This window comes from Silurus aristotelis, assembly GCF_946808225.1.
Source record: "Silurus aristotelis genome assembly, chromosome: 4".
Taxonomy (NCBI): domain Eukaryota; kingdom Metazoa; phylum Chordata; class Actinopteri; order Siluriformes; family Siluridae; genus Silurus; species Silurus aristotelis.
This window is the reverse complement of record NC_139577.1, coordinates 25,980,351-25,992,507: the sequence shown is the minus strand read 5'-3', so window position 1 is coordinate 25,992,507 and position 12,157 is coordinate 25,980,351. Positions and strand designations below refer to the sequence as shown.

The 12,157-nt window shown below is 38.3% G+C and overlaps 1 protein-coding gene across 8 annotated transcripts in view; it reads left to right on the top strand.

Moving 5' to 3' along the window:
- Positions 1 to 12,157, top strand: part of phactr2 (phosphatase and actin regulator 2) — a 279,098-nt gene that overhangs the window by 253,662 nt on the left and 13,279 nt on the right. For 4 of the 8 annotated variants that reach the window (XM_083538536.1, XM_083538539.1, XM_083538538.1 and 1 more), the window contains 4 exons: positions 54 to 128; positions 509 to 649; positions 4,531 to 4,785; positions 8,627 to 9,080. In XM_083538536.1, the coding sequence (XP_083394662.1) occupies positions 54 to 128; positions 509 to 649; positions 4,531 to 4,785; positions 8,627 to 9,080 (925 nt within the window). The remainder of the gene's footprint in view (positions 1 to 53; positions 129 to 508; positions 650 to 4,530; positions 4,786 to 8,626; positions 9,081 to 12,157) is intronic. The other 4 variants (XM_083538540.1, XM_083538543.1, XM_083538542.1 and 1 more) reach the window with 1 other exon arrangement.

Genomic DNA, 12,157 nt, shown 5'->3' with positions numbered 1-12,157 from the left:
AAGTACAGCTTTTGTGCTGTATTCAGCATTTCTGTTTATATCTTCTGTTCTAGTTTTGGAGAGGAAAATTTCCACCAGACAAACACGTGAGGAACTCATCAAGAAAGGGGTTCTTATTCCAGACCAGGGTAGCCTTCTTACTCAATAAAACATTCATGCATGTGATATTTGTATGTGTATTTAATGTGTTTGGGTTGAGTGAGTTGATTGCAGGTCATTCAGTGAACATTTTTTTATTTCTGTGTGGAGCTGCGAAAAGGGAACAAACTCCTTTGTGTGTGAGAGAGAAACTACAATTGAAACCAATAAAGATCCTTTTTGATTGAACACGTAGCAATTTAATACTAATTACAAAAGCAAAAACTTGCTTGATGTTCCTTACTAACAATTGATTTTAAGAGCGTTTAATAAATCCATAAAATATATTGTTAGTTATCTGAAGCCATAGATGTACAGAAGATATAATTAAGCGTGTAGCTAAATGACCGTGTCGTTTGCTTTTTCTCAGAGGATGCAGTAAGCACAGAGAATCTTAATGGACATGCAGTCCCTAGTGGAGTTACAGAAGAGGTCAAAGTGGACATTGAGTCCCCAGAAACTTCTGTTGAGGAGAAGACTGTGATTACACCAGAGGCTGAAGACACAGAAGGTAACATATTGTGTGTGCATATGTGCGTGCAGGTTTGTCCTTGTTTTGTGTGTGTTTTTCTTACTTTCTTTTCTGAGGTTTCTGAAGCTGTGGGGTCCAGGGACTACCAGGGTTATTATATATATATACAGTGGGTACGGAAAGTATTCAGACCCCCTTAAATTTTTCACTATTTTTTATTTTGCAGCCATTTGCTAAAATCATTTAAGTTCATTTCTTTTCCTCATGAATGTACACACAGCACCCTATATTGGCAGAAAAACACAGAATTGTTGACACTGTTGCAGATTTATTAAAAAAGAAAAACTAAAATATCACATGGTCCTAAGTATTCAGACCCTTTGCTCAGTATTTAGTAGAAGCCCCCTTTTGATCTAATACAGCCAGGAGTCTTTTTGGGAAAGATGCAACAAGTCTTTCACACCTGGATTTGGGGATCCTCTGCCATTCCTTCTTGCAGATCCTCTCCAGTTCTGTCAGGTTGGACGGTAAACGTTGGTGAAAAACTATTTTTAGGTCTCTCCAGAGATGCTCAATTGGGTTTAAGTCATTGCTCTGGCTGGGCCATTCAAGAACAGTCACGGAGTTGTTGTGAAGCCACTCCATCGTTATTTTAGCTGTGTGCTTAGGGTCATTGTCTTGTTGGAAGGTAAACCTTCAGCCCAGTCTGAGGTCCAAAGCACTGTGTAGAAGGTTTTCGTCCAGGATATCCCTGTGCTTGGCCGCATTCATCTTTCCCTTGATTGCAACCAGTCGTCCTGTCCCTGCAGCTGAAAAACACCCCTACAGCATGATGCTGCCACCACCATGCTTCATTGTTGAGACTGTACTGAACAGGTGATGAGCAGTGCCTGGTTTTATCCACACACATACCGCTTAGAATTAAGGCCAAAAAGTTCTATCTTGGTCTCATCAGACCAGAGAATCTTATTTCTCACCATCTTGGAGAACTCCATGCGGGTTTTCATGTGTCCTGCACTGAGGAGAGGCTTCCGTCGGGCCACTCTGCTATAAAGCCCCACTGGTGAAGGGCTGCAGTGATGGTTGACTTTCTACAACTTTCTCCCATCTCCCGACTGCATCTCTGGAGCTCAGCCACAGTGATCTTTGGGTTCTTCTTTACCTCTCTCACCAAGGCTCTTCTCCCCCGATAGCTCAGTTTGGCTGGTCGGCCAGCTCTAGGAATGGTTCTGGTCGTCCCAAACGTCTTTCATTTGAGGATTATGGAGGCCACTGTGCTCTTAGGAACCTTAAGTGCAGCAGAAATTTTTTTGGAACCTTGGCCAGATCTGTGCCTTGCCACAATTCTGTCTCTGAGCTCTTCAGGCAGTTCCTTTGACCTTAATGATTCTCATTTGCTCTGACATGCATTGTGATCTGGAAGGTCTTATATAGACAGGTGTGTGGCTTTCCTAATCAAGTCCAATCAGTATAATCAAAGATTTCTGGACTCAAATGAAGGTGTAGAACCATCTCAAGGATGATCAGAAGAAATGGAAAGCACCTGAGTTAAATATACGAGTGTCACAGCAAAGGGTCTGAATACTTAGGACCATGTGATATTTCAGTTTTTCTTTTTTAATATATCTGCAAAAAGGTCAACAATTCTGTGTTTTTCTGTCAGTATGGGGAGCTGTGTGTACATTCATGAGGAAGAAGAATGAACTTAAATGATTTTAGCAAATGGCTGCAATATAACAAAGAGTGAAAAATTTAAGGGGGTCTGAATACTTTCCGTACCCACTGTATATATATATATATAATTAATACATTTATTTTATATAAAAAAGAACCTATAAGAAAAGATTTCCACCTGCGGTCTTCCAGGGAAAAAGTTCAGGATTAGAATAAATAATATTTAGAATAATATATATAATATTTAGAATAAATAATATAATTATTATTATATAAATTATAAATTATATAAATATAATAATAACTTACTGTATGTAAACTGGTCCTTGATTTAAGAAGAATAGTTTGAGAGCCCTACAGGAATATACATTTTGGCAGGAATGTACAGAAATCTTAACACATTTGATTTCGTACATGTACTTATTCTTAATAAACATTCAGTTGCAATGTAAAATAGAGAGGATGTATATATTTTTTTACACTTTCGTGCTTTGTATTTTGGAGCTGCATGTTGAGGCAGGTGGTCTTTGTGCGTGTTATAGCAGAACTGTTTGTTGCAAAGTGCAGATTTGAGTGCAATAGTTGAGACAAAATGCATCCTTCAGACAAAATGAAGATTTTGTGAGTTAGTTCTTATTTAGCGTTTCATCATCACATAGACGCCCAATAGTATATAAAGAGATACAGTAATCCCCCGTTTATCACGGTCGTTACGTTCCAAAAACGTAATAAACTCCAAAAAAAGCTCCAAAAATGCTTTTTTAAAATGTATTATTATTGTTTAAGCCATAACCCCTGGTGGTCTAGTGGTTAAGATGCAGCGCTCCCACCGCTGCGACCCGGGTTCGATTCCCGGTCAGGGAACCATCCCCAGCCACTCTTAGTGCCGGTCCCAAGCCCGGATAAATTGGGGAGGGTTGCGTTAGGAAGGGCATCCAGCGTAAAACGTGCCAAATCAAACGTGCGGAGGATCCGCTGTGGCGACCCCTAACGGGAGAAGCCGAAAAGAAAGTTTATTGTTTAAGCCATAAATCATCCTCCCATACACTTTAAACACACACAGAAAACATTTGCAAGAATACATGAATTATATTTGTATTAATACATTTTATTATTACAACAAAAAAACTCGCGAGATTCGAACCGCGGTAAAGCGGGGGATTTCTGTAATATGAAGGCAAATTGTTATTAATTGTCTTCATCCTCTGTAACCTCTGAGCAGTTTGGAGATTCTTTCAGTTGTAATATTCTTTCAGTTTTTACTGGCACAATGACAACATGTCAGCAAAATCTAGCAGCCAGATTGCAGATACATGTTATTTTTTTACTTCTTGCAATTAATTTATTTAATTTAGTAAAAAAAAAAAAAAAAAAAAAAAAACGAAATAGTGAAATGTTGAATCATTCACAATAATTAGGAGATGCAAACTTTCTTACTCAGCTGCATCTGATAAATAGTATTAAGGGAATATCTCGGTGTCTCATGCACTCATTAAAATATGGAATAAAATATTGACATCTATTCGCAGGGAGAAACATACAACCTTGAGTAATTTGTGGTTGGGTTTTTGGTAGATGTAGTAGTGTTCTGATCGAGCAGTGTGGCCTGAGCAGAGTGTTTTTGTCTGGCACTGTTTACACCAACAGCTGAAAGATACAGCGAGACTATTTTCTATTCGGCATGTCCAGATTTGAGACTGTTCCCTTTCTTTCCTTTCTAACAAGATTGTCTGGGTTCAGAAAATTTCTCGCGTTCCATCTGAACCATCGATTTTTTTTCTTTAGTGCAAGCAGTGAGAATGTCACTGCTATTAGCAAGCCTTTACAGTTGAAATGTGAACTTTTTGTTATGCTGAGAAAGACGAGTGTTCAGCATTTTGCTCGTTTTAGCTGTATTTCTTCCGCCTTGTCTGAAGCACTTTGTGCAGACAGATCTTTCCTGATTAACTTTTAATAGTTCTCAGTAAACTAATTTTTACAGGAAAGTGCCATGCTAATGAAAAGTGACTTCCTTCCCTTTTAAGATTCAGGATGCAATTTATTTTTATCCACTTTGGCTAATTGTATAAAAACTTACCATGCTTTACATCAAACTGTACTGATTTAGTATTTGTGATTTGAAATAAGATAAAACAGCTGGTTTTCCCCCAAAGTGTCCTTCTGTCTGTGTGTCCATCTGTCTGTCTATCAGTCTGTCTGTCGGATTTGCCGTTTTTTTCATTTCATTTTCATTTCTGATACGCCAGAGTGCTCTGGTCCTGCCACCGCTGCTGTAAAAAAGAAAGAAAATAAATGCAGCCCACAGGCCAGCACGTCTGGAGCTCAGAGATCTGCTGCTAAAAAACAACAGGCCGCATCCAGCAAGGCCTCGAATGGGGCGACTGGCGCAGGGGTGAGGAAGGATGGCAAGACAGGGGTTAAAAAAGTACAGAAGGGCACGAGTAAACAGGCTTCCGTTCCTCCACCCAAACAAAACACACGAACCACAGCTCGTGGGAACGGTGAGTATCCGGGATGGAAGTGGTGCCGGAGCATCGTGCTTGCATGTGCAATGCATGGAGGAACCCTGTGTGTCATTCCCCTTTTATACTACAGTTTTGTTGGAGTATTGAATCAGAGGGTCCTGAAACATTTTTCTGGGCCAAAAAAAGGATCTAAATAATGTTTGTAATAATAATAATAATAATAATAGTAATAATAATATACATTAAAATTATACATTAAAATACATTCACATAGCAATGGAACCCCTCCAGCTTTATGAATATTTAACAGGCCAGGATACTCTGACCAGGCATAACTTTATAGCCACGGATCAGGCATAAAATTATGACCACTTGCCTAATTTTTTGTTTTGGTCCCCCTTTTGCTGCCAAAACAGTCCTGACCCGTGAAGAATTAACACTATTAACTTCATAAACTTCAGCAGTTTGAGCTACAGGAGCTCGTCTGTTGGATCGGACCACGCGGACCAGCCTTCTCTCCCCGCGTGCATCAATGAGCCTTGGCCGCTAATGACCCTGTAATTCACCACTGTTTCTTCCTTAGTCCACTTTTAAAAGATACTGACCACTGCCGAATGGAAACATCCCACAAGAGCAGAGGTTTTGGAGATGTTCTGACCCAGTCGTCTAGACATCACAATTTGGCCAATTCCCTTAAATCATTACGCCTGCCCATTTTTCTTGCTTCTATGTTAACTTTCTGCCTAATATTTCTCACCCACTAACAGGTGCCATGAAGAAGAGATAATGAGTGTTATTCACTTCACCTGCCATAATGTTATAAGAATTTATATTACACCTGGTTGGTGTATATGCATTTAAATGACTTTTGAAATGTCAGCTTTGGCAAATTTTTTGCATCTCGATTGTTTAATTCTCATCAAAAGTCGAACTGTCTAATACCAACAAACAAAACGACCTCTATTCAGAACATCCTTTAGGGTTTTGTAGGAATCATGGAGCCATAAAAAGCATGCTTTTTTATGAATTCTACAAAATGTTCCTAGTGCTGTTACTATAAAACAATTATAATATAAACACTCAGCATGGGAAAAAATATACTATATAACAAATGTATTGTGACACCTGACTTTTCCAGCCATATGTGGCTCTTTACCAAAGAGTTTCTCAGAAAGTTGAAGTGCACACTATTGTACAGGATGTATCTTCACTTGAACTTGGAGACCCAAACCTGTTCCGGCATGATGCCTCTGTTCACAAGCCAGCTTCATGAATATATGCTTTACATATTGGAGCAGGTTGGAGTGGAAGATCTCAAATGGCCTGCTATAGAGCTCTGACCTCAACCCTTTGAACACAAACACCTTTAGGATTAATCAGAACGCTGAATTCACCCCAGGCCTTCCCACACTATATCAGAACCTGACTTTACTGATGCCTTTATGGCTGAAAGAACAAAAAAAAAGCACACTCCAAAGATTGGTGGAGCATCTTCCCAGAAGAGTGGAGTTAATTATAACACCAATTGAGGTCAAATGGGATTTTCAAAAAAGCACATACAAATCTTGTGTTCAGGTATCCACAAACTTTTATCCATATAGTGTATATAGTTTGATGGATAGATCTTTTAATGCTGTAGTAGTAATGTAAAAATATATTTGTCTAATATTTTTGTTGTAAGCACCAATAGACCACAATGTGACATATGAGAATCCTTTGTTAGATAACACTAAATATTTTGTTCAATGGAAGCAATGAAATGAAATCTACCTTCTAGTAATCTAGATTGAATTATTACACATAAATGCAAGTGAGATTTTAATATATGATTGATTTTTTTTATTTTCTTGATTTTTGTGTGACATCAGCCAATATGAAACCGATCAAGCCTTCAATAATCAGGTTGTGCTGGTTGTAGCTGTGGTTGTGTAGTGTAGGGCTGTAAGATTTTGTATGAAAGCTGTAGTTGGTGAGGGAGGTAAATAAAAAAAAAAACATAAAAAAAAAAGAAAAAATTTAGAAGTGACATTACAAAATTTATGCCATTTATAATATTCAGTTCAGTAGTACTTTAGCTAAAACAAAAATGTGGTTGGTTACATCAACAGCAATTCAACTGAAACATTTAATCTTAAATCGGAATTAAGGAAATAGATGCCAAGAGCGCTGCATCGTGTGACATCTCCGACTTCCCCATTTTCACTTTTGAGTGTCGCTTCATGCTTGGTCACACTTACGTGTATTAATGTGTGTGTGCATTGTTTATATGTTTTTAAAAAAAGCAGGCATATACTGTAGTAACTTGTAGGTGCTTTTTGCAATGCTCGTGTGACTGCATGAGAAGCTATGTATTTCTGTCCTTTCTCAACCTGACAGGAAGTGTGCAGTCAGAGAATGACAGAGTTGCCTTGTTTTGCATGTTGTTTGTATAACGCATGATGCTTGCATGAACTACGTGTAGAGAAAGTAGTCTGTGCTGCCTCTTTCTGTTATGTACTTTTTTTATCTTTAGATACGAGACATTGCAACATGGTTTAGGCTTTACATGTTTAGTTTTGTATTTGTCACTGTACTTGAACTAGGCTCTATAAAATATTTGTTTCACTGTGATTTCTGAAATATTAGGAAGAATCTATTTGTTGTGTGATTGAATTATTTGTGCATTTTTCCCCTCAAGTAGTATTATTTATGGCACTGATGCCAGACAGCTGGGGAAAGAATCAATAGTACCATGCTAAATATAGAAATCAGACCTATGGTATGAGTCTTTTCAATTCACTTTTCAGCTCCATGAGACACGAGTAATATCCATCAAAACACAATGCAGTTCATCCTATTCTGCTCTTTGCTTTCACAATTGTTTAGGAGTGTAGTGTATATTGGGTAAATTGCTGCATTTTAATTGAAACTCGAAAATGAAGTTAGAAATGTAACTGAAATTATAAACTAAATTTAATCTACAGAGCAAAGTGTATGATAATAATAATAATAATAATAATAATAATAATAATAATGCTTATTACACTAACACGAGTAACCAGAAATCAACACGTGCTGTCCCACTCTTTCAGTCTCAGAACTTTTATCCGCTTACGGGGATCTACTACAAACCTGTAAATTATGGTTTCTGCTTTTTGTGACCAAATTCGCCTAATGTGAAAGGTGATTGACTGGAATATGTGTAAGATCCTTTTTTGCATCTCTGATGCAATTATTTTTGCTTCATGCTCGGTAAACGTTGACCTTTGAATTGACAACCATCGATCTTATAAACCAATAGGGAGCAGTAAAGCAGGATTGTGGTCTTTGTTTAGTGTTGCTAATTAGTAGCCACACTGCACTTTGGCCTCCTTATGCTGTTTCGTTGCTGCTACTGCTTGTTTCACATCTGAAGAAAATGGCCATCCTGTCCACCACTGTACATAATGGTTTTTGATGTACACTTTTTTGTTGGCACCTCTGCAGCTGGAACAACACCGTAACCCATATACCATTTACACTGCTAAAAATACTTTCAATTCATGATTAGAGCACTGTGTCGATGTTGCTCTGTTCACACATGTAGGGCTTTAAAAAGCCGTTTGGATTGGACAGGATTTTGCATGTGTTAATGTTAATCTAAAATTCTTGGATAGTTTCCTATGCAAATTTCAGTGAACATAGAAATAGCTGTTATTTGTATAGCTGTGATATATACACTAGATAGATAGATAGATAGATAGATAGATAGATAGATAGATAGATAGATAGATAGATAGATAGATAGAAAATTATTCTTTATTATTTCTACCATTGTTGCTACTGTTTTTATGATTCAGGGCTTTGTTTTAGTTTCACAAAAAGCTTTTTACTTACTCAGTTTTATTTTCTCTGTCAGCCAAATCCACCACGCCTAAGAAAACCTCTGGCTCGTCTAAGAGTTCCTCTCAGGCCTCTTCAACACCCAGTGGGAAAAATTTAAAAGATGGTGCCTCTGAACTGACTCCAGCAGAGAATAAGACTGGAAAGAAAGGCAGATCACCTCAGCCCCGTCCCAAAGCCTCGTCTGGGTCTGAAAACCCACCCGAGGGAAACTCTTCCACTAAAGACCAAAGACAGAGCCGCTTGGTCTCTGGTTCGGATGGGAAGTCCGTAAAGGAGACGTCTGAGGTCGGTGAAGGTGCTAAGCAGTCTGAATCGTCAACGCAGGAGAGAAGCCAGCCGGCTGTCAGCAAGATTACAGAAGAGACGGCGTTTACAGAACCTGCACTTTCATCTGAGACACCGGGAGAAAATCAAAGCACAGAGAAATTAACCGAGGACACGAGAATTGTAGGAGATAAAGATAAACAGTGAGTACACTATAACTCTCTTCACAGTGGTTTCAGTTTAATAAGTGAATAAGCACACCATTATAATGACACTTCTAGGTATTACATAACATCATGTCATACAAGTGCAATATATACACAAATTTGCTTATTTCCATTTCATTTCAAATGTGTTTCATTATTATTATAATTTTTTTTCTACTGTTGAAGATTGATTATCAGTTGATCTGTGGTAAAAATTTTGGAAAACTTTTACTTCTCTTCATTCTAATGCATTTCATCTTATTTTTTTACTCCACAATCTTTTTAGAAAACACCACTTTGAAGTGAATACATAAATTGCATTGTCACATGATTACAATCATTCAGTCTCTCACTGTGTGCTATCATATTTACACTATATGGACAAGACTTTGTGGACAAATGACTATAAGATTTGTATATGCTTTTTGAACATCCCATTCCATATTTGCTGTTGAATTAGCCTTACTTCTTCTGGAAAATGTTTCACTAGATTTTGAAGTGTGACTGCGGAGATTTGTGCTCATTCAGTCACAAGGGTGTTTAGTAAAGTCAGGTACTGATGTTTGGTGAGGAGGCCTAGGGTGCAGTCAGCATTCTAATGTATCCCCAAGGTGTTTAGTAGGGTTGAGGTCAGAGCTCTATAGCAGGCGACTCCAAATCATGTAAACCATATCTCATTGTCATGCTCCATCAGGTTTGGGTCTCCTAGTTCAAGTGAAGATAAATGTAATGCTTGTGCATCCAAAGACATCGTATCCAATTGTGTGCTTCTAGCTTTGTGAGGAACAGTTTAGGGAAGAACCACATATGGCTGGAAAGGTCAGGAGTCCCAATGCTTTGTCCAAAGTGTAAGTAAAATCAGTAGAAAATACATTTGTACTTTTTTAAATCTAATTGACCAGGTGTTGTCATTTCTTATAATCAGAGGTCTGACTTATGAATTCTTGCTATAATTCTGATCCCGGGTTTTTACTTCAGGGTACTGTATGACATTATTATACCGTATTTTTCGGACTATAAGTCGCTACTTTTTCCCCACGTTTTGAACCCCGCGGCTTAAACAACGACGGGGCTAATTTATGGATTCTTCCTGGGTTTTTTCCGGTTTCACAAACTTCAAGACAAAAAACTGAACCCCATAACATTAGACAAATGAAATTTCGGATCGGAAGTGAAAAAACGCACCTCACCTGTGTGATAAACTCCCCAGAGAAATACAGTGGTACCTTGACCTACGAGTTTAATTCGTTCCGTGGACGAGCTCGTATCTCAATTTGCTCGCACATCAAATCAGTTTTCCATATTGAAAATACTTAAAATGACACCCCGTTTTTATGTTTCATGTTATTAAATTGGAAAATACATTTCTAAATAACAAATCTTGTATAAAAACATAATAGAAAGAGTATGTAAAGATATAATAAGGTTTTATTTAGTGTATTTTCCTTGGAGATAAGACGACTTGAGCTAACGAAAACGCGTGTGTGTGTGTGTGTGTGTGTGTGTGTGTGTGTGTGTGTGTGTGTGTGTGTGTGTGTGTGTGTGTGTGTGTGTGTGTGTGTGTGTGTGTGTGTGTGTGTGTGTGTGTGTGTGTGTGTGTGGAGGGGGGTAGAGGGGCCAAGCGGAGGCGGAGGAAAAACTCGTTTTTTACTATCACTCCTGTACACTATGTATCCCCAAACTGTAATTTTTACTATTTCTTCTTTGCTTATCTTAATTTTCGTCACAATCTTCGCTTTCTGGCTTCGCTTCGCTATCTAGCAGCGGCGTCTCGTACCTCAATTTTGTGCTCGCGTTAAAAAGCCAAAAAAAACGACAGAGTGACCGCTCGTACCTCGGAAAACTCGTACATTAATGCACTCGTAGGTCAAGGTTACCACTGTAGTTGTGAAAGAAAGGAGGAAGACAGTGAACAATGGCTTACTTGGTCGGCTACTGTTTAGATACAAGCCGTTGTAGCGCGTTGAGTCTGGGTCAAGGGAGAGCTCACTAAAACTCCATTTGCAACAGAAATCATATAAACACAGACAGGTTTCCAAAACGCGTGCTTTTTTATTTTTCTTTGCAACAGTGTTATGGGTTAGTCAAAGAAACTTAGAAATGAACATCAGAAAATAAAAAGGACATAATCCTCGGTCTCCACACACGCAGGTATTCCGGAAGTATGCAGTGCCGGTCTTTTCCCAAAATACCGCTATGCTCCTAATAGAAGCGCAACATATCTCACCCGTTACACCGTGTGTAACGTGCCTTTCTTAAAGCCTGTGTAAAGTACATTAGTGTAGACAGCTTATACGGCTTATTTATGTTAAAAATAAAAATATTTGTCAAATTCAGTGGGTGTGGCTTATATAAGGGTGCGCTTTATAGTCCGGAAATTACTGTATATAAAAAATTTAACACATACACAGTATCTAACAAAAGTAAGTACACCCCTCACATTTTAGCAACCATTTTAATATATCTTCTAAAGGGACAATAATGCAGAAATGAAACTTGGTTATATTTTTGAGTTGTCATTGTGCAGCTTGGACAGCAGTACAAATTTACTGTACCTCTAAAAAAAACTCATCATACAGCAATTATTGTCAAAATAGCTGACAACAAAAATGAGTAGAGCCTAAGTGATAACATCTGTACGTAACCATGCAAAGCAAGTACTATTCATCATGTTCCTGTTTTTTGTCTGCTTGACAGGACAATACAAATTTGTGTATCTTGTATTAGAGCAGTTAAAATTTGGTGCTTTGAGTTCAATTCCCTCGTACTGACCACTGGATGTTCAACATGGCACCTAATGAAACTCTCTGAGGATTTGAGAATTCGAATTGCTCTCCACAAAGATGGCATAGCAGGGCTCCAGACTGCGACTAAAATAATAAATTGCGAGTAATATTTTTGCCTAGATCGTCACCTGCGACCAAACATATTTGCACGTTATGACCGTGCAGTCTGCATGTTATGACTTTTTATGTGCGTGTTTTGTGAGGAATGGCCTCTCACATAATTTGTTGATGTAATAAACTGAAACTCAGGTGCCGCCTACGCTTGAGTTAAAGCGGCAAAATAACCGG